This window comes from Zalophus californianus, chromosome 1 (assembly GCF_009762305.2).
Source record: "Zalophus californianus isolate mZalCal1 chromosome 1, mZalCal1.pri.v2, whole genome shotgun sequence".
NCBI lineage: Eukaryota > Metazoa > Chordata > Mammalia > Carnivora > Otariidae > Zalophus > Zalophus californianus.
The window spans coordinates 151,277,716-151,305,174 of NC_045595.1; the positions used below are offsets into that span (position 1 = coordinate 151,277,716).

Here is a 27,459-nt window from a genome sequence, read left to right on the forward strand (position 1 = left end):
GCCCAAACCAGAAGCCAGCGAAAGTGCTGGGATTGGATAGCCCTGGACATAGCCCTCAGCCAGTGACTCACAGGAATTCCTGGATAAACACGCCAGCCCTCTGGCCCCACACCTCTGGGGCTTGTGTTTGGCCCTGGCCCCCTGCAACTTCCAGAAGGATGAAGCTCCACAGCCCCTGGTGGCGATGTCCAATAATGCACTTATGATTAACTTCCCTCTCCCCACTCTCCTGTAGTGCTTTCTGGGCTCTTCTCTCAGATGACCCAAACTAAGACGACCACTCAAATAGTTTATTGCCAAACTCCAACCTTTCCAGAACAACCTCCTCTAACTCTGCTCTTACCCACGTACCTAGATTCTCATCCATTTCTGTTCACTCCATCATCAGTTTGGTGACCAAGCCTTCCCGGAGCTGAGGAAACATTCAGCATTTACATCCATTCACTCCCAGTCCTTGCTTTATTTCCTCCACTTTATCTTGTTGGCAGCAGCTCCTCAGCAAGAGTCAATATTTCATCCAGCCAGGCTGTTCACGCTAATTAAAAAAAGATTTAGTTTCCTTCCATTGTGCTTCAGATCAGCAAGAAAGATCTGTACCTTTTCCTTAATTCCCTATTCTCGAAGATACCTTCCTCTACCATGCTCCTGAAGAGATATACCATCTCTTTCCTGAGAAATAAAAATTCTTAAAAAAAAAAAGAAAGAAAGAAAGGCACCCTGATTAGGTTTCCTCCAATGACAAGAGGGTTTTCTAGCAGATCCCCTTGGCATCATTACATATTTTCCTGTCTGAGAGGGTGCAATAGAAGCCACCCTTCTCCTTTTTCTCTTTGAGAGACTTCTCTCACAGCTTGGACAGTAGCAATGGCTCTAGAGCAATGGTTCTCAATAGGGGCGATTTTGTGCCTCCCCCGAGACATCTGATCAAGTCTAGAGACATTTTTGGTTGTCACAGCTGGGGAAGTTGCTACTGGCATCTAGCAGATAAAGGTCAGGGACCCTCTTAAGCATTCTATAGCACACAGGGCAGTCTCCCACAGCAAAGAATTAGCCAACACTGGATGTCAATAGAGCCAAGGTTGAGAAATGCTGCTGCAACCACAGTGGTTCTCAACTTCAGCCGTACCTTCCATCTCCTGGCTTCCGAAACTCCAAGTGTCTGGGGTATGCCTCAGATCAACTGAATTAGAAATGCTGGGAATAGAGCCCAAATGAATTTTAAGTTCTTTTTTTTAAAGTTTTTTATTTTAATTCCGATATAGTTAACATACAGTGTTGTCTTAGTTTCAGGTGCACCATAAAGTGATTCAGCAATTCTGTGCATTACTCCAGGGCTCATCATGATAAGTGTACTCTTTAATCCCCTTCACCTGTTTCACCCATCCCCCATCCACCTTCCCTCAGGTAACCCTCTGATGTTCTCTGTAGTTAAGAGTCTGTTTTTTGGTTTGTGCTTTTTTTCCCCCCATTTGTTCACTTGTTATGTTTCTTGAATTCCATAAAGGTGTGAAATCACATGGCATTTGTCTTTCTCTGACTGATTTATTTCACTTAGCATTATACGCTCTAGCTCCCGCCACATCGTCACAAATGGCCAGACTTTGTTCTTTCTTAAGGCTAAGTAATTTCCCTCTTCTTTATCCGTTCATCTATGAATGGACACTTGGGTTGCTCCCATATCTTGGCTGTTGTAAATAATGCTGCTGTAAACATAGGGGTGCATGTATCCTTTCAAATTAGTGTTTTCATATTCTTTGGGTAAATACCCAGTAGTGCAATTACTAGATCATAGTGTTGTTCTATTTTTTTTTAAGATTTTATTTATTTATTTGACAGAGAGAGAGAGAGACATCAAGAGAGGGGACACAAGCAGGGGGAATGAGAGAGGGAGAAGCAGGCTTCCCGCTGAGCAGGAAGCCCGATTCAGGGCTTGATCCCAGGACCCTGGGATCTTGACCTGAGCCAAAGGCAGACGCTTAACAACTGAGCCACCCAGGCACCTCATAGGGTAGTTCTATTTTTAACTTTTTGAGGAACCTCCGTACTGCTTTCCACAGTTGTTTCACCAGCTTACATTCCCACCAGCTGTGCATAAGGGTTCCTTTTTCTCCACATACTCACCAACACCTGTTGTTTCTTGTGTTTTTGATTTTCTCCATTCTGACAGGTGTGAGGTAATACCTCATTGTAGTTTCCCTGCTGATGAGTGATGCTGAGCATCTTTTCATGTGTCTGTTAGCCGTCTGGACATCTTCTTTGAAAAAATGTCTGTTTCATGTCTTCTGCCCATTTCTTAACTAGATTAATTTTTTCGGTGTTGAGTTTGGTAAGTTCTTTATATACTTTGGATACTAACCCTTTATCTGATATGGTATTTGCAGATATCTTCTCCCATTCTGTAGTTTGCTTTTAATTTTGTTGATTGTTTCCTTTGTTGTGCAGAAACTTTTTATCTTGATGAAGTCCCAATAGTTCATTGTAGCTTTTGTTTCCGTTGCCTCTGGAGACGTGTCTAGCAAGAAGTTGCTACGGTTGAGGTCAAAGAGGTTTCTGCCTGTGTTCTCCCTTAGGATTTTGATGTTTCCTGTCTCACATTTAGGTCCTTCATCCCTTCTGAATTTATTTTTGTGTATGGTGTAAGAAAGTGGTACAGTTTCATTCTCTGCGTGTAGCTGTCCATTTTTCCCAACACCATTTGTTGAAGAGACTTGTCTTTTTCCAATTGCATATTCTTGCCCCAAATGAGAGGGGTTTTGTTTTGTTTTGTTTGTTTTTGTTTTTTAAACTCCTCAAGTTATTCCAGTGCACAGGCAAGGCTGAGAACCACTGTTTTGGAAACTACCTTAGAAACAATAGAGGGAGATTCGGTGCCCAGGGGGCGCAGAGGGAGAGTGTGGGAAAGAGGAGAGGAGTTAGGAAACCTAAGGCCTAAATGTAAATTCTTTATAAGTTAGAAGTGAATGTGCAGTTTCTGTATTATGATTTTCCAGAGTGGTGAACGAGTTATCACTATGGATTTGAAGTAAGTTCTATCTTGGAAAGATATCTTACTACTAAAATCATAATTAAAAAAAGGCTTGAGAGCTGACATTTAAACTTCTTCATTACATTTAGTGGTCAACTAGCCTTCAATTTCATATAGTCAACTTTATGTAATTGTATCACAAATCTGAGGTATGCCCAAAGTTTATCCTTTTGTGAATCAGTGTAGTGCATAGTTAAGAGAACAGACTGCCTGGGTTCAAATCCAGGTACTACCACTTATTAGCTGTGCGGCCCTGAGCAAGTTACTTAACTTCCCTGAGCCTCTGTTTCCTCAGCTGTAAAACGTAGATATTTCATAAGGAATCCAAGGCTCTGGAATTGAGACTGTGCTTTCATAGCTGAATAAGTTTGAGCAAGTGACTTAACCTCTCTATGGCCCACCTTCCACATTTGAAAGAGGGAAATGATTTATTTCACAGGGATTTGGTGGGGGTGAAATAAAACCAGGCATTGAAGGCACCCACGCTGGTTTTGGTACATAGTTAGCTGAGGGAAATATTAGCTATTATTATTGTTATTGTTTATTGCTGCTATTGCGACTCAGTGAATACTTATTCATTCCTGCCTCAGTGAGGCTATTGTGCCACTTCCTGCAGGTGACACTGGAATGAATAAGCCAAGGTCCTTGTTGCTAAATAAACAAGCATTTAGCTGGTGATTCTCATGCAATAAGTAACAGAAGCCCAAAGTGTAGAAAATTTAGAAGGATTCTTTTTCATCATCTTTTAGGTCTTAAAATAAGAAAATGATATTAAAGCTCAATTTAAGATCTCAACAGTGCATAATAGCTCAATTAATGTGAAAATTAAGACAGACTCTATAGTTTGATATAAGTAGTTTGCATATGACTAGCTACAGAGCTTTTCCTGGAGGAATCTTGCCTCATCATGTGGGCCTTTGGGGCTCTAATTAGCCTACTCTCAGTTTTTTAAATCTAAAATTATGGGGTGCTTGGCTGGCTCGGTTGGAAAAGCATGGGACTCTTGATCTCTGGTAGGGAGATCGAGCCCTGGTCCTGTGTAAGGCTCTGTGCTCAGCGGGGAGTCTGCTTCTCTCCCTCTTTCTCCGTCTCTGCCCCTCCCCCTGCTTGCGCAGTCTTTCTCTAAAATAAATAAATAAATCGTTTAAAAAAAACAAATAGATTTAATAAATAAATAAACCTAATATTATGTCAGAAGCTTCGACACAACTCACCACAGCACTATTAGCAGTGATACCTCGTAAAAACCAAGTGTATGCAATGCTATACATTCCCTGGAAGAGAAATTTAACAAATAGAGCAGTTTTGCTCACTCACGAGCATTTATTGTCTTTGTTTTTTTTTTTTAAAGATTTTATTTATTTATTTGAGAGAGAGAGAGAGCACATGAGAGGGGGAAGGTCAGAGGGAGAAGCAGATTCCCTGGCGAGCAGGGAGCCCGATGCGGGACTCGATCCTGGGACTCCAGGATCATGACCTGAGCCGAAGGCAGTCGCTTAACCAACTGAAGCACCCAGGCGCCCTATTGCCTTTATTTTGGATCCTATGAATAAAATTAAAATCTGAAGGACAGGTATATTTTATGATATGACTTCTCTTAATAAAAAGACATGGTATCAAATTATAAAACTGAAAATCTAACATTAGCTTAACAACTACGACTTTATCTCATAAAAGAAGTCTGAGGTTGGCAGGTCAGGACACGAAATGATCCTGGATCCAAGTTCATTCTGGTGTTCTGCTCCACAATTTTTGGTAAATTGTTTTATCTTGATTTCATTTCCAGGCCTTATAGCCATGTTCTTAGAAGAAGAGAAGAAAGCAAAAGCAAGAAGGGACAGAAAGAATTTCTCCTTGGGGAATATCTTTTTATTCAGGAAGGGAAGCTCTCCTTGCCAGATTCTCTTGATGTCTTATGCTCAGAACTGGGTCCCATGCCCATCCTTAGACCAATCCCAGATTCATTCCTTCGGACTGGGGTCATGCCTACCCTGCCTAAGATAAAGGGACTTCCACCAACCTCCTGAACAAATTGGGGTTCTATCAGAAGTAAAGGAGGGGTAGTGGGTGCTGGTGGGCAAGCTGGTGCCCGCCAGGGATATGTTCCTGTGGGAATCCAGCAAGAATAGTATGGCAGGTGTTGGGTTTGAATCTAACATCTTCACTCTCACAGCCCCAAGAGACAAATCTGTGAATTCTTGCTTTACACAGGAAATGCTCCAAACATCTGCCTGATTTCTCCAAATACATCCTTATTAAAATGGTTTTTTGAGTCTTCTGTATATATGAGGTAAGGAGGTTGGTGAGCAGTTGTCTCAATTATCCCAAGTCTCATTTTTAATCACAAACAGGTGACATGGACAATCAGAGCCATTGTTCTTAATCAAAACCTAGACTCCTAATCTGCAAATTAGCAGGACTTCTTGAAGAATAGGACAAGTCATTTCTCCTCCCCAAACCTTTCCTATAGAATTAGGCTGTGAGACTGGCAGATCTTCAAAGATTTTTCTGGCTCTGACATCCTGTATACCCGTGAACATGCTAGAAAATCTAAAAGTGAAAGTGGCCGGCCCTACTCTAGAAAGTACCACCTCTTAAACCCTCCAGACCCTCCCATTCTTTCTCAGTACCCAACTCGACACAGCATCAGTCTTCATCCCATTGAAAGAATGGTTAAAGATGTGTCCTCTGGAGTCAGCCTGCCCAGATTTAAGTTCCGACTCAGCTGCTATTAGCTGAGGACTCAAGCAAATTATTTAACCTCCCTAAATTTCCTTTGCATAATGGGGCTTTTTATGGTATGTTGTAAGATGTGTAAAGCCCTTACTTTAGTTTAGTGCCTAGAATACAAGTAAAAGTTTAATTAAGTGCTGGCTGCTATAATTGTTTTTCTCCAATGTGCGTTCCTCCAAGAAGGAGCTGTATCTTTTTCATAGAAGCATCCTCAGTGCTTAGTACATGGCCGGGGCTCAGTAAGTGTTTGATCAGTGCAGGAGACCTGACAGCCAGCGTCCTAGAATTCAATTTCCAGTACCTGCAGACCAACAGCAGCTCACTCCCCTTGCAGACTGCATTGGTGTTTCCTCCCAAATACCCTGATAGGACCAAACACTTCTGCAGAGCATGATTTTGGAGGAGAAGCTGTCTATCCAGCCTCTAATAGATGGCTTCAGGGTAATTGACCACCCTTATCTCCATCTACCCTCACCCAAGCCACTTCATATAAAAAGTAGTAACTCTTTGATGCTGTCTCCATCCTACATAAAGCATAAATAAAACCCTCTCTAGCAAACTTCATGTTTTTAATTATGAAACATAATGTAAGTAGAAAAAAATGTGCTTAACCATGCAAATGCAGTTTCAAGAGTCTACACCTTGTCCTCCTACTCACAACAATTTCATATCAGATTGCAACCCCTGAGTCCTTCCTATATTGATTTCTGGAGCAGCCTCAGCCAGTTCCCTCCTTTCCCCACTCTCACCCCCAATATTTTTGTTTATTTTTTTTAAAGATTTTTATTTATTTATTCATGAGAGACAGAGAGAGAGAGAGGCAGAGGGAGAAGCAGGATCCCAAGGAGCAGGGAGCCCGACTCAGGACTCGATCCCAGGACCTGGGATCATGACCTGAACCGAAGGCAGACGCTTAACCATCTGAGCCACCCAGGTGCCCTACCCCCAGTATTTTTAGAGCCTAATTATTAAATAAGAGAGGAATGAATTAAATGCAATTGGTGATAGAAGTAAAGAATTGACTCAAAACTGATCAGGTGATACTCCTTGTGATTATGGAGGAAAAGAACTTGAATTCTAATTGTAAGTTTGCTGCAGAAATCTCAGATATCTGTTTCACCAGCAACGTTCAGAGATCAGATGTCAGACTTTCAGCTTGACTTTAAACTTTTAAATCCTGAAGTTTGGCAATGAGATCGATGCACACTGCACTTTCTTGGGATGTTGAAGGGTCTCCAGGTGGATGACTTAGTTCAATATCCCTCCAGGTCACAGTATCAAGAGAAGGGGTCTCTATCTCAGCTAGGGAAATGGCAGTAAACAAGGCAGCCAGCGAGGAAACAAGTGGAAGCATTACAGTCAGAGGTGCACATGGATCCTCTCCTAGAAACATGATAAAATTCTGTGTGTTCACAAAATGGTAGAAAGTAGCAGCAGAAGCTTTGAAATTCAGTCTTTGAATATATTTAGAGCTAATTTTAAGGTGCTGTCCATATTTTTAAATCACGCATATTTGATAACGATAGTTTCTCATACAGATTTCTCATCTTTTCAAATACTCCATTAAAGATCCTGAAGAATGGAGAAATAACCAGTACTCTGTATCTCCCCCAAAGTTATGAGAAGACTGTGTCAAGTGCTATCAAGAATGAGAAAAAAATAAAATGGAAAATAAATCAGGGAATGAACCCAGTGGGATTTTGATCAGAGCATGAATGTCATCTTTTTCTCCAGGCAGGATCCATAATAAAGGGTGAAAAGACATAGTACTTAAACAAACCAGTCTGTTACAGAAGCAATATTGTCCCAGAGAGCGGAAGGGATGTCATACATGGATAAGGAATTATTAAGAAGACTGGCTCCTCATGCATGTGCATAAAAGGGGAACTAATAGAGATAATATATTTAGACTTTCATAAAGCTTTCGACACGTTCACATCCAAATGAGTCATCCTAGGATTAGCAGGGACTGCTTTGTTCTGCATAGAGGGCTGTCTCAAAATTGAAAATCATTTCTTGCCTGAAGTCTTACAACAGCCTGATTACTGGTCATCCTCTAGCCTTTCTTGCCCTGAGCTCCTCCTCCAGGATCCAGAATGATCTTCCAGGAATGCAAATCCCATCCGGTTACTCCTGCCTAATACCTTCAGTGGCTCCCATTGCCATCAAGATGAAGTCTAAACTCCTTAATTGTGATAAGGGCCTTAAGATCTGATTCTGGTTCCTTGTCATTTTTGGATGCTCAACATTTGAACCACTTTCTTATGTTTGGGAATTCTTTATCTGCCTCATACTTTAGAGCTGAACATGCCATATGCTTGCTTTTTCAGCCTTCCCTGCAGATAGAAGTCAGGCACAGCCAATCATATGCTCCTGAACTCAGGAGCAAGTGATGGGAAGATATGGGGACCTCAAGGAACTCTCTCTGGGGTTTGGTTGTTATAAGCTTGAGCTTTTGGGCCAACAGAGACAGCAATACCAATGTAGGCTCCTGTGCCCAGTGCTCAGGGCCAGCAGTAACAGTCAGACACATGGTAACATCAAGCACTCAGATGACATGGTAATTCGTATTCTCACCAGACCACTTCTGGGTGTGATTTGGGGCATTGTTTGTGGTAATAAAAAAATCTTTAGAAATTGATTAAACTCTTAAGAACATATTGCTCAATAAATTCTCAATGTTAACAAAAATGTTTTACAGTCAACAAAACTAAAAGGCAACCTATGGAATGGGAGAAGATATTTACAAATGACATATCCGATAAAGGGTTAGTATCCAACGTATATAAAGAACTTATACAACTCAACCCCAAAAACCAAATAACCCAATTAAAACATGGGCAGAAGACATGAACAGACATATCCAAAGAACTCAGACATCCAGATGGCCAAAAGACACATGAAAAGATGCTCAACATCACTCATCATCAGGGAAATGCATATCAAAAGTACAATGAGATATCACCTCACACCTGTCCGAATGGAGAAACTCCACAAGAAACAACAGGTATTGGTGAGGATGTGGAGAAAAAGGAACTCTTGTGCACTGTTGGTAGGAAGGCAAACTGGTACAACCACTTGTGGAAAACAGTATGAAGATTCCTCAAAAAGTTAAGAATAACAATAAATAACAATAAATAAATAACAATAAATAAATAACCATCTAGTAACAATGTATTACTAGTATATGTATTTTAAAGATAAGAAAACTGAGTCACAGAGAACTTAAATACATTCCAGGTTACTTCACCAGTAAGTAGTGGGAGAACAGGGATACAAATGCAAGGTCAGGGAGTGGGACTAACAGTTCCAACCTCTAATCACATTTGGCTCTCTTGGCAACCAGCCCCAGCTTAAGTGTGGTCCAAAACTTAGCTCAGTAATATAACAAAAGACACCTCTATCTTATCACTTAGGAAATCCTGAGGGTTTTAGGAGCTCTGTGCCAGAAACAAGGACAAAGACTAAATAGATATTTCTTACTATAAATCACAATGTCAGAGGATTACACTTTAATCTGAAGCTGTGATTACCTCCTGGTCATTTTGGGCTTCTTATGCCTGGGAAACAGTAGACCAAAAAAAAAAAAAAAGTTTCCATATTAGCAGCAGTAAATGACCTTCATTACAAGGACCTAGGGTTGCTACTACAGAATGGGGGCCTAAAGGGATATATCTGGAGCCCAGGGGAGTCACTGTTGCTTCTTGGTGCTTCCATGTCCGGTGATGAATGTAAATAGGCAATTGCTGCAACAAAGACCTAACGATACAAGAGTAACTAGGGTTCCGGCCTTGAAGATAAAGGTCCTGGTGATTTCATCAGGCAAGCATTCTAGACCTTCTAAAGTGATGGCCAAGGAAGGAAAACTTAGAAAGTGTGGTGGGGCGAAATGATCAATCTCAGTTACAGCTTCAGACCAGTTTTAACAGTGTGGTACTGAAGCTTGTTCCACTAACCCTCCTATACTGAGATTGTACCTAGTCACCTCCCCGAATGACGTCGCAGATTAACGTGTGCACAGATCCAAGCAGAACATGGAGCAGATGAGGAAATCGTCTACCTCTTGAGCCTGTATCGCTTCCTCTTGGCCCCAATCTTTTTACCCCAATTGCTGCTGCAGCTCTGAGCTCCTGCAGGTGTGACCTGACAATATGCCACCTCAGCTGTACAGCACATCACTTAACTTTCTGCCCTCAGCTTCCTTCCCCTTCCACGTGAGAAGCCCCTAAGAACCCTCAGCCATTCTGAGGCTCGCCCATACCTGGAAGTGAAAGAGTTAACTGCGTTGGACAACTCATGACCAACTGGGGGAGGAGCTAGTTGATACTTGCTTTTTCTTGTCTGCAGGGAATATTGTGTACATTCCACAGGGCTCCTCAGATGGTCCCTAGTGGAATTGAGCCTGCTGCTCTGAGGCAACAGGCCAATAGCACACACTTGATGGGCGGTCCCTCTAGCCCTGTTTCACTCTTACCAGTCTGCCACTTGTTCTTTCAGATCACTCCCTAATATAAACTACCTGCACACAAGCTTGTCTCTCAGGCTCTGAGTTTCAGGGTATACCAGACTCATACAAGAACAAGAGAAAACTTTGAGTATGTTCTGAAAGTTAAAACCAACATAATAATGTAAATCAGCCCTGAAGAGCATGTTCTCCCTATAGCACCTTACTCTGCCTACTATTTCGAGACTGAACCATAAAGCACGTAGCTTTATTTTATTGAGCAATACTGTTATCTCATTTTCATCTTCATGACCTTATAAGGAAGTAGGCAGAGATGGGGAAACAGGAGGCCTTGTATTCCAACTGTTAAGCTTGAGCTAGGATTCTGATCCCAATTTAACCTCCAAAGCCCATGTGCTAAACCATTTTACTTCCGTTCAATGTGGCCTCCTCTGTCTTCTCACCCCAGTGGCCCGTATCGCACCATACCCAACACACCCTGCCTTCTCATGCTTCCATTTTGCCTGTTAGCCCTGTGATCTTCAGGGCCTAGATCAATGCCATCTCCCTAGACAGAATTGCTTCTCCATCACTTTCCTGAATCCCTATTCTTTTTTTTACCACACTGTTGTTACTGTTCTGTTGCATTTTCCACTGGGGCTGGAGCCAGACAAAAGTTTAGGTATTAAGTAGTACTAGATATGAGCTCACAAATAACAATCACTGAATAAACTGTTGTCAGAGTGTGTACTCCTTAAGTACAGGGCCTAAGTTTGTTTTATTGACTGCTGTATTCTGGGCACAGAGCACAGTACCTGGCTCATAGTAGATGCTCATTTGTTGAATGACTAAATGAATGAACATGAATCTGTTTCTTCATGAAACTGTGAACTCTTACATTATATTATCCAGCAAATGTTTGTTGAATCAAGGTAATATTAAGAGAAAGTATTTAATGATTAATAGAAGCTTTATTTAAACAATAATATAAAGATCTGGAGCCCAGGGGAGTCACTGTTGCTTCTTGGTGCCAGACTTAATATGAAATGTTCAATGTTCGATCCAATTTTCCTTCCCGGATAAGTTTTTCTTTCCTATCCTGCAGATAGAAGAAACAAAAAACAAAAAAACAAAACAAAACAAAAAGGAAAAAAAAAAAGCTTCATTAGAAACAACACATTTCTGACCCATGTTCATTGCAACATTATTTACAATAGCCAAGATACAGAAAAACCTGTGTCCGTCTATGGATGAGTGGATAAAGACAGGGTATATGTATACAATGGAACACTATTCAGCCATTAAAAAAAAAAAAGGAATGAAATTGTGCCATTTCTTAAGTACAATCTTCTAGATAACAGAGAATAGACTGGTAGCTGACACAGGCAGGGGGTGGGTGGTGGGCAAAATGGGTGAAGGGGGTCAAAAGGTACAAATTTCCAATTACAAAATAAATAAGTCATGGGGATGTAATGTAAACATGGTGACTATAGTTAGTAACACCGTATGGAATATTTGAATGTTGCTAAGAGAATTAATCTTAAGTTCTCATTACAAGAAAAAAGATTGTCTTTTGTAACGATGTTAACAGATGTTAACTAAGATTTACTGTGGTGACCATTTTGCAAAATATACAAACAAAAAAGGTACTGGAAAACACAATGTATTTTGTCATAACCCATGGTACAATCTGAAAAACAGGACTGAAATACTCCAAACCCAATTCCAATCCCCCATTGTCTAAAGCCTACAGAGTACGTGTGAGGAAGTAGCAGTCTGAAGAAATAAGGGACAATGAGAAAACACTCCTATTTAAAAACATCTTATGCACATGTTGGAAGAATTATATTACCCCACTAAAAAGTTATGTCAAAAGCAAAATGCAAACACCTTCTGGATTAAGTGTGGCCTATCTTTTTGTTAAGCAGGTAATTTATCAGACAATCAAAATACAGAAGCTCTAACAAGAGAGTGGATTGGCCAGTTTAAAACAGAGCTAGATGAGTGGGCTCCAGACTAGATGGCAACACAAGGCCTGCTGAGGGTCTAGTACCAGGGTGGCCTAGTGTCAAAGATAAATGGGGTTTCTCTGTGACCATATGGCCTCTGATGGCAGATTCCCACCACAGGCTGCTTTTGCTTTCCTACTGTTAGCATATTACAAAGTTTTAACATTAACCCACAAAATGTGACCAGCATAACTAGAATTCATATAAACAGGGAACACACTAAATGATTTATGTATTCTGCTAATACTTAACCCAAATAAACATCTTTTTAAAAAAAATGAACTAAGAAAGCTAAATATAAAGGTTTGCAAAGATAATATTTAAAGGTAAATCAAAATAGGAAAGTTTAACTTCTGTATTAATTTTTTTGAGAGAATGCACACGCATGCGGGGGAGAGGCAGAGGAAGAGGGGGAGAATCTTGAGGCGGCTCCGGCCCAGCGTGGAGCCAGATGTGGGACTCAATCTCACAACCCTGTGCTCATGACCTGAGCCGAAACCCAGAGTCCGACACCCAACTGACTGAGCCACCCAGGAGCCCTTAGTGTTAACTTTTTAAAGTTACTTCTGTAGTCTCTTGCTTAATACTCACAGCACAATTCCTTTACATCACCTAAAACACACCGGGAAAACTCCTTCAGTCTAAGTTCAAGCCTTAGAACTTTAAACTGACCAACTTATTATTTTAAAATTCTAGAGCGGCCATTAAATTAAATTTGAAAGACTCAGAAACTATTGTGATTTTTAGCAAAGTATATTTCAATATGAGTTGAAACGATAAAGCAATAAAACCAAACATGTAATTGAAACTTTCTGTTTTAATTCCTGCTGGAAAGGAATAAAGATAAAAGGAGAGAGAAACTGAAGGAAGAGTAGAGGACCAAGGTGGGATGAGCACTGGTAGCAAATGCCAAGAGAAAGACCTACATCCAGCACAGAGGAACCTATCACATAGAAACTACACATCAGGTACTTACTCTGTCAGTTTTGAAAACATAAAACCAGAAGAAGAGGGGCCCAATTCCGAACAGAGCTCCTAAGAGCGAGGTCTTGGGAGTGGGTCTGAAATTGGGATAGATGTTTGCTGATCTTGCATAGGTCCAACGAATCAAGGCAGGATCTTCCTAAAATTCAGGAAAACAAAGTTATAGGAACTTAACCACACTGAAACAATCTCATCAAAACTTTTGTGGGGGAGCAGAAGAGATGCCTTTTGTGCTCCACCATAGTTAAGGGTACACCCTGAATATTGCTTCAGGGAAGATCTTTCATTTCTAGTATTTGTTGAGTGATGTTCCTATCCTGTTCAAGTCCTTCAGAATTTAAAAGATTCTTGTATCACCCCTCAGCTTTCCATTTACTTAAGATTTAAGAAACCTAATCTTTTTAATCCACCAGAGAAGCCACTTTTTCTCTTTGATAATTTTTTTTCTTTTCTGGATTGTTTTGTAGCTTCATTGTCTTTCTTGAATTGTAACCAACTAAACCACAGTATTCCCAATGAGGACAGATTTCATATGCTCTATCATGCTTTGTACTTTGTTTCCAGGACCCTTTCTAATGCTACCCCCTGACCCTGCCCTGTCTTTCCAGGCTTCAAATAAATTGCAGGAAGGTGAAGACTAAAGTAGGCCAACTCTGAACTTTAAGATTTTTAAGCTGACTTGGCTGGTATTTTATAAGCAAAATTATTACATTTTACACTATTAAAATAATTTGTAGTGAGGACAGGGTTGTTAAAGAAAAATAATCAGACTGTCTTGGTTAAGAAAAAATATTGTCCATTTTAATATACTTATACTAGCACAACTATGTAAGACAGCAAATCTGCCCCAAACACATAATTAAATTTAATTAGCTAAATCCCCAAATGATTTTATAAAATTATTTGCTCTAATTAACTGATACGCAGATTAAAAATAAGCAGATGATATCAGCTTTAAAACTTTAATACCAAAGGAGAACATTCAAGGTCCTATACACCACCAAGAAGTCATGATGGATAGGATTAAAATAATTAAACTGGATCTTCCACAGATCCATTTTAAACCGAACTGTTTGCAGAAAACAGTAAAGGTGAAGACACAAGATATAATAGGTTTATGGGGATGTCTGAGTTCAATACCTGAAAGGATAAATACATCTATTCTTTATCTATCCCTTCTGCTATTAACATATTTGAATTCTCCCAGGACAGAATTCTCAATCTACCAGTCACCTCTCTACGTATTTATCTGCCAGATCGGTCTTCCAGAAACAGTCATTTCATTTGATAAAGATATCAACAGTCCCATGGCCATAGTTCATTGAACCTGTACTGCTGTTAAGAGAGGTTCCAAAACACACTCCATGGGAGACAGTTCTCCTTCTTGGACACCACTCCATGTCCAAAGAACCATCAGCAGCATCTGCCATGGTGAACACTCCTTGAAATTGTTTCTTCTTTTGGCTTTCAGGGCACACACCTGCCTGGTTTTCTTCCTAACTCTATGGCCATTCCCTCTTGGTCTCTTTTGCTCTCTTCTTCCTTATCTCTCCAATCTCTTAATATTGGAGCTTAGACTTCAATGGTCTTCTCTATCTATATTCATTCTCTTGATCATCTTATCTCCTCCAGTCACATACTTTTAAATATCCCATCTATAGGCCAATGACTCCCAAAATTATACCTTCCCAGACCTCTACCCTGAACTCCAGACATAATGTCCAACTATCTGCTCAACACTGTCATGTTGTCTAACAAGAATGTCAAATGTGATGTATCTCAAACTGATTTCCCAATATTCCACTCCCTGGACTGGAATACATTCTTCTCCATCTTGGTAAAAAGCAACTTCATTCTTCTGATCACTTAGGTCAAAAAAACCTTGGAATCATCCTTGACCCTTCTCTTACACCTCACATCCAATCTGCTAGCAAATCTGGTTGGTTTTACTTTCAATATATACTCAGAACTCACCACTTCTTACCATCTCCACTGTCAAAATCCTGATAGATTACCTCAAAAGCCTCCTAAATAGTCTCCTTGCTCTCCTTCATAATGTATTTTCAACTAAGCAACCAGAGATATGTTAAAATGTAAGGGCAGATTACGTACTCAGTAAAAGTCCTTACAACGACCTACAAAGCTTGGTCTGATCTAATTCCAGGTACTTTTCTGACCTCATCTCTTCCCACTTTGCTCTAAATTTCTCCACTTCAGTCACAATGGTCTCTTCAGTATTTCTGCAACTAACCAGACACACTTCTGTAGGGGTCCTTAGACCCCTACATCTGCTGTTCCCTCTACCTAAAATGCTACTTTCCCAGAGAGTTGTGTGGCTAGCTCCCTCACCTTACTTCCTTCATGTCACCTTCCAAGGAAGGCCTTCCCTAGGGCTATCTAAAATTTCAGCTCCTACTACATAACACACATCCTTTATCCCTTCCTTGCTTTATTTTTCTTATCCCTTGCCACTAACATGCTAAACAATTTAGTTTTTTAACCTGTTTATTACTTGTCTGCCCTACTGGAAAGAAAGCTCTCCAAGAACAGGAATCTACAGTCACCTCAGCATCTAAAACAGGGCCTGGCCTATAAAAGCAATTACTTATTCACTGAATCAATCATTGGTAAAGATTAGGCAAAGAATTTCCATGTATTGATCATTAAATAAGTGCCAAGCACTCATTTAATTAACAGAACCACCAATGAGGCAGGTATTACTGTCTCTTGCATGACAAAATTGAAACTGTCCCAGGGCACAGAACTAGAAAACAGAAAATCCGGAGTTTAAACTTCCACCATCTGGCACATCAAACCCTGTGTATGTAAATAACAAATGTCTCCCTCCACACTTTCTTCTCAGGTTCTGACATCAAGCCAACTGGTTAGGCAGATGTTTTGGGTTACACAGTTCAAGGTTTAAAATTCTGCTCCATCACTTGCTAAGGGTGTATCACTCTATGACCTATTTGTCTTTCCCATATCGTCTTCTCATCTGTAAAATGGGGATAACAACAGGGCCTCTTTGACTACTTGTGACATTTGAATAATATTCAGAAAGGGTTTAGATAGTGCCTGCACAATGTAAACTTCCTTCAATTGTCTTAACTTCCAAAAAGTCCTACAGAACACCAATGCAACTGCTCGGGAAAGTTTTGGTTGCTTTGTTTTTAATATCATATTTGATACCATATTTAAACAGCTTTTGTACAGAAAATTATTGAAAAGCCCACTCACTAAATAATAATAGCTATGAATCTACTGGTTATGTATTAAGTGCCTGCAATCTTATACAAACTATCTCATTTAACCTTACAATGATTCTATAAAGAATGGACTACCTTTCCCATTTAAGAGGATCAGAAAACTAACGTTTAGAGGGGTTAGGCAAACTAAGGTCATCTAGTTTGCCATTATGTTCTGCCTTGGCTTCTGACTTCAAAGACCACAAAGTTTCAACTAGCTGCAGTTCTCGGGTCTTCAAAAGATATAAACAAAAAAGTCATTATATTCCCATCAGGAGAGAGCAGTATTGCTATGAATTGTGAACTGAAAGGTGAAAAACTGCTTTTTTAAAAAATGACACACACATTATTTGAACACTCATTACAGCCCAGGCACTGTGTTGGCCAGTCATGTGCCTTATCTCATTTAATTCTAACATGTATTATCCCCGTTTTTCAGACAGGAAAATCGGGGCTAACCAGCAGAGTTGAGTCATTTTCCCAAGATTACCCAGGCGGGAAGTGATCAAGCCGGGACTCAAACCCAGCCCGGTGTGAATTCAGGACCGTCCTCTTGACCACCAAGCTCTCCGCCCAAGGTCAAAGGGCTAGTGGGTGGGCCTGCTCTCTCGGCCTGGAAGAGGGCCAAAGTCTAAAACACTGATCCGGAACGGTGGCCGCCCCTCTGCGTGGCCTCCCTTAGCCGGTCTGGGCTGCCCGGCCGGGGATGGGGGACCGCCCGGACTCAGGCCCTCGATTCCCGCCCGGCCGGCCCACGACTCACGATGAGCCCTTGGCGGCTGGGGTCGTTGTACTGAAGCAGATACTCCCGTTTAAGCCGGGATCTTATGGCCAACCGCTCGGCTTGCGCCTTCCGGGCTTCGGGAGATACGTTGTATTCGGCTGGGTCGAGGGTAGAGGGTAGGGTAGCCAGACGCGACGGCTCGTACTTGGGGAACGACATCTTGGCAATCCGGGACACAACTGCGCCTGCGCGACTCCGAGGCCCGTCCCCTTTCTTCTGACCTTCATCCTGAGGAAGTGCGCTTGCGCGTTAGCGGAAGGTAGGCGACAAGACTTTGTCCAGGAGCTCCGCTTCTTTCCTCAACCTTCCTCCGGGTCCTGGGCCCCGAATAGCGATCTGCGCATGCACAGTGTGCTTTCCTTGCCCTTTCGCCAGCACCGCCTCCCCCCGCCCCCCGCTTCCAGCTTTTAGCTACCTACAATCTATTGCTTGTTGCTACTTCCTAGCAGCCTTACATATCATCTTTAGGGACATAGCAGAGCTTTATTTTGTGAAGTTGAGCCGGGTGAGAGTGGCAGACACAGGAAATGGGACTGGCTGTAGCTAGAATCCTGTTTCAGTGTGAGTTCCTCCAAGGTGTGTGACTAGACAAGTCACTTAATGTCTCTGAGTTTCCTCTTGCTCATTCTGGATAATGGCCCCTATTCTGTCCACCTACCAAACCTTTTGTGAAGATTAAGTAAGATAATAAATACGTGCCAAAGTGTTTTGCAAAACACAGTGCCCGAACCAAGAAAAAGCATAAGCTTTTCTGTACGTTACCACATTAGATTGGTACAGCATTAAGTAGCGGCGTGTTTTTCATAGGCACGAAATAATGTTTAATAGGAGAATGATGTTATTTTTTTAAAGATTTTATTTATTTATTTGACAGAGAGAGACAGCGAGAGAGGGAACACAAGCAGGGGGAGTGGGAGAGGGAGAAGCAGGCTTCCCGCTGAGCAGGGAGCCGGACACCGGGCTGGATTCCAGGAACCTGGGATCATGATCCCAGCGGAAGGCAGACGCTTAAAGACTGAGCCACCCAGGTGCCCCGGAAAATGATGTTATAAGAGAAATGTTGCCTACCTGACTGTAGTAAGTCATTAACAAATGAAGTACTGAATAAAGCTCCCGAAGAAACAGTATTTAATTAAATACTAAAACCTCTTACCTAAAATCCTTAGCACTCTTGGGTCCTAACAAGGAAAATCATCCTTAGTTGATTCCCTTATGCATAGGGGCATTGTATCTTAATGTGAAAGATGATTTGGGGGAAAAAAGGGGGGGCTACCGGAAAGGAAACCTTCATGCCTACGTCCTTCTCTCCCACTATCACGAAGGGGGAAAAAGCAACTTCAAGTTGAACGGCAGAGTCTGTGGGTACCAGTATGACACTCCTCAGGAGAAAACATGTAAACAATATTTCCGTAACTCAGGCAAGGAAAGCTGGATCAAAAGAGAGCTTCAGCTTGGATGCAATGTCTGGGGACATAGAGGTATGTTGGGGAATGGTTGCTAGGCAGAGAAGGGACCTAGAAAGTGCTGGCATTTGAAGTGATGAGCAGCACTGCTGTCAAATTTATTCAACAATGTAATACTGTTTTAAAATATTTATTAAGCACCCACTGGGTGAAGCATGTTGCACGCTAGTCAATCTTAGTCCATCTCCTAGGCTCAGTGGGGGAAATGCAGAAGAAATAAAAGCCGTGGTGTTTGTCTTTGAGGAGCTGACAGTATAGGCAGGCAGTACAGAAAGAACAGACAAGATATGGTAATATTCACAAAGCAGTTTAATGTCCAAATGAATATAGAGCAAAATGGGCTCATGAGAATGCAGGCTGAGGGAATGTAGAAAAAAGAAATTTGAAACAAATCACTTACACTCACTTTTAAAGGAGAAAAGAAAGTTCTGTTTTTTTTCAAAGGTGTTTTAAAATACCATAAAACAAAACAAAATGCAGGAGCAGGTTGTAAATTCTAAAGACAATCTTGATAAAGTTTGAAAAATCTTTTGTTTACAGATTAGACACTGATCTGGGAAGAAGGGCATGCAAAAAGGATAAAAGAAAGAAGAAAGGAGTGCAATGACTCCAGATGACAAAGTTTTAAAAAGACTTTGTAAAGTGAAGAGAGAGGGAGAGAAAGAGAGAGAATGACAGAGAGAATAAACTACATCATTTCCCTTTGGATTAGTTAAGGTGTTTGTTCCCACATTTGCTTGATTATCATAAGGATCTCTTAAGATGATTGTCAAAAAGATGGGAGTCCTAAGTTCTGTTCTGCTCTTGAAGATTCAGAACTGATCTGGCAGGGGCACCCAAGAGGCTGTAATTTTTACAGTTTCCTGAAGGGATTCTTCTACTATTGTGTGTTTGGGAAACATAGAGATGACTACAAGAGGTCTTCCTTTCCCTCCTCCTTTTTCCAGGAAATGTCCTCCCGGAGTGAATCTATTTAAGAGGGAGACCTAGACTCCATAATGAAAGAAAAAGACTTGATTGAGACTTTATCTTGAAATAATGCAATCAAAAAATTATGAAAATGAATTTATCTTATATTTAACGTTTAAGGTTACTGTTACAATGTTGTGCTAATTCTGATAAATCAAGTGTTAATTTGTGGACATGGTTATTTTCATACAGCTCATTATCCTTCACTTTGCATTTGACTTCTGCAGCAGGGTCATATTTGCAGAAATGTTGGAGGGCTTTACCCAGTTTTTCCAAGGTCCTTTCTTAATCCTTTGAAACTAAATTATTTCCTTTTGAAGCATTGATGTCATCATCATTCTTATTGGTTGTCTTTTTTTCATTTGTTATCTGGTCCAACTCTGAGCTTTCCTTTATTAGTCACTTTGCATGTGGATCCAGCAGTTCACCAACATCACTTTCATCAATTTTATGGAAGTCCACATCTTTTTCAAGATTTGCGATAAATTTCTATTGTTTTTGAGGACTAGATATTTCCAAATGGATGACTAAGACTTTGATAGGAGTGGATGTAGGCATTAGGGTTAGCAGATGAAACAATTTAAGTGGGAAACAATTTCACAAGTGGTGATTTCACCAAAGAACGTTTCATGTTTTGAAGACTTTTACTTTTCTTTTTTTTAACTTTAAAAATATATATTTAATACTTATAATATTATTCACGGAGTTCTTGGCAGAGTTAAGTATTTTGAGGTTTCTATTGTTGAGAAATTTGAGGTTCATGTTGTCTCTCTTTCAGTCCCAAAAGCTCCGTTTTGAGTTCTCCAGGCTTTGGTGGAATTTCAGGTATTGTCAGGTCCGGCCGGTAGTACCTGTGCCCCGCTTCGGCCCCGGCGCACATGGTCAGGAGGCTGGCAGCGAACCTTTTCAGATACGTGGCCCAGGAGACGCCCGCGGGCATGGTTGGGGGTCGCAGAACGCACCGGCCGTTCGTTCGGCCGCGGGTCAGAGGGCGAGCGGAAGTGCGCGCCGGGGTCGCATCGGACAGCCAGCCGGCGGAACCGAAAGTCAGACTTTTACTTTTCTTAATAGAATTTGTCAGAATTTATTGGGACATGGATTACAAGGGCTAAGTATATGTATTTGACTGTATTTGTATTTGTATTTAACCTGTATTTGACTGGAAGAGGGAGGATAAAGTGGTAAAGTGGAGAAGGAGAGAAATGCAAATATGCAGGGGTAGTCAGGTTGTAAGAATGGGACAGGATTTCAGGGAACAGAAGATGGACAGGTGAATACAGAAACTGTAAGAGGCAAGTAAGTTCCTGCTTATGAAGAGCAGTCCTTCTCTTAATTGGGTAGGATCATAGGTAAATTTGTGAGTAAACCCAATGCCCAGAGATTTAACTAATCAGTGATTAACAGCAGCTGACATTTAGTGAGCATTTTCCTTTATTCTTGTTTTTAAAAATCTTGTCCTAACATTGAATATCAGCAAAGGATATACTGTCAAACTAATGCAGGGTCCCCTCCTTACATGAGCCCTCTCCAGAACCCTGGGAAGGGCCCTAGAAATGTGCTTACATGGCCATTCTGTTTTTGTAAAATTAGAAAAAGTAAGATATTTAAATCGCAGTTGCCTAAGACTGTTGTGTCTCTCCTCTCTGACTTCCTTCCCTTCTATCACATTTTCCCTCCTGTTAGGTGGATCACAGTGGCCTGCATTTGGGGGATGCAGCAAATGAAAATTTGAATTTAGTGGGATATATTTATTTGATTCACATCAGTTTCAAGTGGAATTAAATTACTGCTAGCCATCCAGGTGCAGGATTGGCTTCCAGGGTTATTGTCAACTCCCAGTGTGCCATGAAGGTTCAGGATCAGAGTTTGTGTTTTGATATGAACTTGTCCTGTGAATCCTGGCCCTGGAAATACACAGGTAAAGGAGGAGAGATAAGGCTTAAAATATACAGAACCAGAAGCTAATCTGTGGGAGATTCTTCCAGTCATCATTGGCATTTTTTCTTAAAGCACCTCCTTCCCACCCCCACCCCCAGCTCACCCCACGCCCCAAATTATGTAGGCTTCAAGTCCCATCAAACCCTGATCTTCCTGTTTATCAATCTTGTTAAGACTGCAAGGAAGAGACACAAAGTGCTATGTGAATTAATTTAATTGCAAGGAGATCTAAAAACATGGGGTACGTAGGAAAGTCATCTCTCATTTGGTTATATAGCCACCCTGGGGATTTATCTTCCAAAATTGAAATAAACAGCAGTTCCAAGGGAGAATAAGAACAATATTTTAGAGCTTCAGTGTCCCACCTAAGCTCAAGTAAACCACTTTCTCTTTGTTTACCTAGCATTTACTATTCCTCCAAAAGAGGATATTATTGAGTCAGTTTGACAGTATTCAATCTAGATTGCCTCAAAGCACCACATGGGAGATTGGCTTTCACTGTATCCAACTTATCTGCAGCTTTGTTGATCTGGACACTGTCCAGATCAGTTATGAATAAGATTACATGACTGTTTTTATCTGATAGGTGCACTTAAGTCACAGAAGCTTATCATATTTAGAGAAGACTCACATAGAACTACTTGCTTCCGGAAGTGGTATATCCAGCAGGCACATTAAGACTACACAGACTGGGGGCGCCTGGGTGGCTCAGTCGTTAAGCGTCTGCCTTCAGCTCAGGTCGATTCCAGGGTCCTGGGATCAAGCCCCGCATGGGGCTCCCTGCTCGGCAGGAGGCCTGCTTCTCCCTCTCCCGCTCCCCCTGCTTGTGTTCTCTCTCGCTCGCTCCCCCTGCTTGTTTTCTCTCTCGCTCACTGTGTCTCTCTCTGTCAATTAAACAAAATCTTTAAAAAAAAAAAAAAAGACTACACACAGCCTGTCCATTACAAACATACATCACTTTCTATCTGTTTCTACTAGAGCTTTATAATAAGTCTTGGTATTTCAAGGGGGCAAATGTCTCCATCTTATTATAGTTCAAAATTGTCTTAGCTACTTTTGTTCCTCTTCTTTTTCAGATGAATTTAGTATTAAGCTGTTAAGTTCCATGAAAAAAAAATCTATTGGGATTTTGATTGGAACTGCACTAAATGTATAGCTTGATTTGAGGAGAACAGATATTTTTAAAATATTGCATCTTCCCATCTGTGATCTGTTAGTCAGGTCCTTTGTGCCCTTCGATCATGTTTCGATCATGTTTCGTCACTTTCTCCAGAAGGAATTCTCACCTCCTCTATTGGGTTAATTCTGCTACATTATAGATTCCATTGCTATTGTTAATTGTTTCTTTTCCTATTACGTTTTCTTAAGTGGTTATTACTGGTATGTAGTAATATGACTGATTTTTATATACTGATCTTGGAACCAGTATCCTTGTTGAACTTTTTATTAGTTCTGTTGGCTTTTCCATTCATTACTTTGGATTGTTCTATGGAATTGGTCAGACCTTGTGAAAATAGCAATCTTGCCTTTTCTTTTCCAAATCTTGTACTTGTTTCTCTCTCTTAATGCTTAGCTAGGACCTACAGTACAATGTTTTATAAGAGTAGAAATAGAGTCTCCTATCTTGTTCCCAGCTTTAACAGGAAATCTGTTCACCACTGAAGGTTTGCTGTAGAATTTGGTAGAAGCCCTTTATCAGGTTAAGAAAATTCTCTTATATTCCTTGCCGAAAGTGGTTTTTTAATCATGGATGAGTGATAATTGATCAAATACTAATTCTACATTTTTGTTATATAGTCATATGGTTTTTCTGTTGATCTATTTAAAACACGGAAAACCATAGTAGGTTGTTCTCATGTGGAATATTTTACATTCTGAAATTGACTCTTTCATGGCATGATATGTTTTTTAATATACTGATTAAATAATTAAGTTGAATTCATTAGCATTTCATTTAGAATTTTACCATTTAAGTTCATAGATGAATTGGCTCTATAATTGTCTTTTTCTTATTTTGTTCTTGTGTCGTTTTGGTAGTATATTTACATGAAATGAATTGGATAGATTTCCTTTTTTTTTGTTTTTAATTCTCCAAAATGGTTTGTTCAAGACAGGGACTATATATCCCTGAAGACTCTGTAAAGTATCTTTTAAAACTGTCTGGGTCTTCCTTTTTATTTTCAGGGGAGACTTTTGGCTATCAATTCAATTTCTGTAATGGTTTTGGGTTTTTTCAGGTTTTCTATCTCCTCTGGAATGCATTTTGGTAATTTAAATTTTCTTAAGTATCTTGTTTGAAGCTTATTGCTATAGAGTTTCTAATCTCATCTTATGATTTTTTTTCAGTCTCCACTGTCTTTATAATTATGATCCTCTTTTCGTTTCTGATATTGTTTGTTTTCATGCCCTCCTTAATCCCCATCCCCTATTTCCCCTACCCCCCACCCACCTCCCCTCTGGTAACCATCAGTTTGCTCTCTATAGTTAAGAATCTGCTTCTTGGTTTGTCTCTCTCTCTCTTATTTTTTTCCTTTGCTCATTTTGTTTCTTAAGTTCTACATATGACTGAGATCATATGGTGTTTGTCTTCCTCTGGCTGACTTATTTCACTCAGCATTATACTCTTTAGCTCTGTCCATGTTGCTGCAAATGTCAAGATTTCATTCTTTCTTATGGCTGAGTAATTTCCATCTTCTTTATCCATTCATCTATCAAAGCACACTTGGGCTGCTTCCATAGTTTGGCTATTGTAGATAATGTAGATAATGTTGCTATAAACATAGGGGTGCATGTATCCCTTTGAATTAGTCTTTTTGTATTTTGGGGGGTAAATGCCCAGTAGTACAATTCCTGGATTGTAGGTATAAAAAATTTTTTTTTAAATTTTTTGAGGAAACCCCATACAGTTTTAATTTTTTGAGGAAACCCCATACCGTTTTCCACAATGGCTGCACCAGTTGTTTATTTATTGCTTCTTTTTTCTTCATCCATCCTGCTAGAGGTTTGTCTACCTTGTCTTTTCAGAGAGCCTGCTTTTTATTTTGTTTATCATCTCTAATCAAGTTTTCCTTTTATACTTCTTTTATTTTTCTTGAGATTACTTTAATGTTCTTTTTCCAGTTTCTTAAGCAGAATACTTACCTCATTCATTTTCATTTTTATGTCTTATAATTTTATGCATATAATTATGTACATTTCATTTTAGCTACATATCCATAGGTTTTTATTAGTATTTTCATTGTCGTGTAGTTCCTAGTATTTCGTAATTTCTATTATTTTTTCCTTAATTCATAAGTTATTTAGAAATGCATTTTTCACTTTCCAAATATTGTTTTGTTTTGTCTATTTTTTATTGTTAATTTCTAATGTAATTGCATTATTGTGTAATATTAGTCCTTGGAAATTTGCTGAGACTTTTTTTTAAGATTTTATTTATTTATTTGACAGAGAGAGAGAGCACAAGCAGGGGGAGCAGTAGGCAGAGCGGGAGGGGAAAAGTAGGCTCCCCTCCCCACTGAGCAAGGAGCCCGATGTGGGGCTCGATCCCTGGGATCATGACCTGAGCCAAAGGCAGACCACACACCTAACTGACTAAGTCACCCACGCACCTCTTGCTGAGACTTTCTTTGGGACTTAATATATGGTCAGTTTTTGTTTTTTTGTTTCTTAACAAACCATTTTTTTTGAAATTTAGCATACATATAGAAAGAAAAATGCACAAATCATACATATGCTGTTCAGTAAGTTATTACAAAGTGAACAAAGCCTTGTAATCATACATAGTCATTTTTATAACAGTTCCATGTGAGCTTAAAAAGAATGGATACTCTATAATCATTGAGTGCAAGGTTAGATCCAGTTTGTTAATTATGTGGTTTAGGTCTCTTATATCTTTATTCACCGGTGTGCCCTTGATCTATTTCCAATATAGAAGTGCATATAATTTCCCAGTGCCATTGTGGTTTGTTCATTTCTCCTTGAGCAAGATTAGAATACACAGGGTGAATTGAAGGTGATATGGAAACATCTTAATGTGCATGCATCTCTGAGTTGTTTTTACCAAAAGACAAAGCAACTCATACATAATGGTTTGCTCATTCCATCCATTTAGTGTGCTGTATACAAACCAACCAGGAAGAAGAGATTTCTGCTTAAAATATACAGTACACTTAGAAACACATCTGTCATGTAGACATATCCAAAAGCTTATGAATATTACATTTTGCATTTCTCTCCTTCAGAGACAGTCTTTTCATCCTAGTCTTGGCATATATCTGTTCTTATTACTAAAGTCACTTACGTAAGGACATATTTGTGCTTGAAAGGAACAATAAGTTTCCTACAGAGTGTAAGGTGACATTTTCTTGCAGGTTGTCAATTTAACATAAAAGAGGGTTGATCCTCTAGCTGAGGCTATGTCATGCTTTTTTCTGTGGTATAAAATGCTGCCCTATCATTATCTTTTGCTTGGGGAGAGCGATAGCCTCCTGGTTGGTTTTCTTACCTACATCCACCTTTACCATACTCCCATTTCTTTACCATACAGCAGCTAAAGTGAACTTTTATTTTTTTTTAAAGATTTATTTATTTATTTTAGAGAAAGAGTGAGAGTGTGCACACATGTGCAGGAGTAGGGGAAGAGCAGAGGAAGAGAATCTTCATGCAGACTCCCCACTGACCCCTGAGTCCCGACATGGGCCTCTGGACAGGGCTCCATCTCATGACCCATGAGATCACGACCTGAGCTGAAACCAGGAGTCCAACACTTAACCAGCTGAGCCATCCAGGAGCCCCTAGAGTGATCTTTTAAAATATACATTATCCTAGCACCCCCATTTAAACCCGTACGTGACTTCAAGACCCACTAAGGTCCGCTTCCTGCCTTTTCAGCTGCGCTTGGCTTCATGCTCCCCATCACTGTCTGTGCTCCAGCCACACTGGCCTCTCCTCACTTCCTTCCTTCCACAGGGCCTTTGCACTTACTCTTCGTTCTGCCTTAAATATTACACACTATACTCCTATTCATCCTTCAGAACTCATGCAATTCTATAGCCCCTTCACTAACCCACAAGGTCAAATCCCTCTATAAGCTTTTGTAGCATTGTAGACCTCTCTAATTACACTAATTACAATCCTAATTTTACATTTTTTGTTATATAGTTAATCTCTGCACCCCCCCCGCCCCCAAGAATGCAGTCTCTTTGAAGGCCAGGCCACAGCAAGCTGGACTCACCCTGCATCCCAACATGGGCACAGTGCCTGGCACATCACAGCAGTGGTGACAGGCTAAATGATGAGTTGCCTTTCTTCACTTTAAAGTGAATCTATTGGGGCACCTGGGTGGCTCAGTCGTTAAGAGTCCTGAGATTGAGCCCCACTTTGGGCTCCCTGCTTGGTGGGAAGCCTGCTTCTCCCTCTCCCATTCCCCCTGCTTGTGTTCCCTCTCTCGCTGTGTCTCCTTCTGTCATATAAATAAATAAATCTAAAAAAAATAAATAAATAAAGTGAGTATATTAACCAAATATACCTTTATCCCTCTTGCTGCCTCTGGTTTCATACCCTGCTTACTTCCAGCCATACTCCATACTCACCCCTCCTCCACTTTTCAGTCCCCTCCACCTGTGAATTAAAAACTCAAGTCCAAAAGCATTGTCAGTAATGTAGCTTTGTACTGAAGATTTTGTGTGGTTCCAGAGGAGGGAGTACATTACAAAGTAAAAGGCCCTAACAATGCCCTTTTAACATCTCTGCTTCCCCCCAGCCTTGTCCCTCCAGCAGCTGGAACTGTCCTACACCTCTTCCTTTGCTCCCTTGGCAAGTGTGCTCAGGGAACCCCTCCAGCCAAGCTGCCTCCTCCTCCACCTG

General features: G+C 40.5%; 2 protein-coding genes across 2 annotated transcripts; both read right to left on the reverse strand.

Annotated features, from left to right (window-relative positions):
• Nucleotides 1-11,153: 11,153 nt before the first annotated feature.
• On the reverse strand, nucleotides 11,154-17,441 carry NDUFB4 (NADH:ubiquinone oxidoreductase subunit B4). The gene is made up of 3 exons (XM_027586949.2): nucleotides 17,204-17,441; nucleotides 13,188-13,334; nucleotides 11,154-11,301 (listed from the first exon to the last, which is right to left on the reverse strand). The coding sequence occupies exons 1-3, from the start codon at nucleotides 17,381-17,383 to the stop codon at nucleotides 11,239-11,241; spliced, it is 390 nt and encodes a 129-aa protein (XP_027442750.1). The 5' UTR covers nucleotides 17,384-17,441; the 3' UTR covers nucleotides 11,154-11,238.
• Nucleotides 17,442-20,309: 2,868 nt separating this feature from the next.
• Nucleotides 20,310-20,605, reverse strand: LOC113918480 (uncharacterized protein C12orf73-like). Its single transcript, XM_035724002.1, has one exon. The coding sequence runs from the start codon at nucleotides 20,594-20,596 to the stop codon at nucleotides 20,393-20,395; it is 204 nt and encodes a 67-aa protein (XP_035579895.1). The 5' UTR covers nucleotides 20,597-20,605; the 3' UTR covers nucleotides 20,310-20,392.
• Between the last annotated feature and the right edge of the window lie 6,854 nt (nucleotides 20,606-27,459).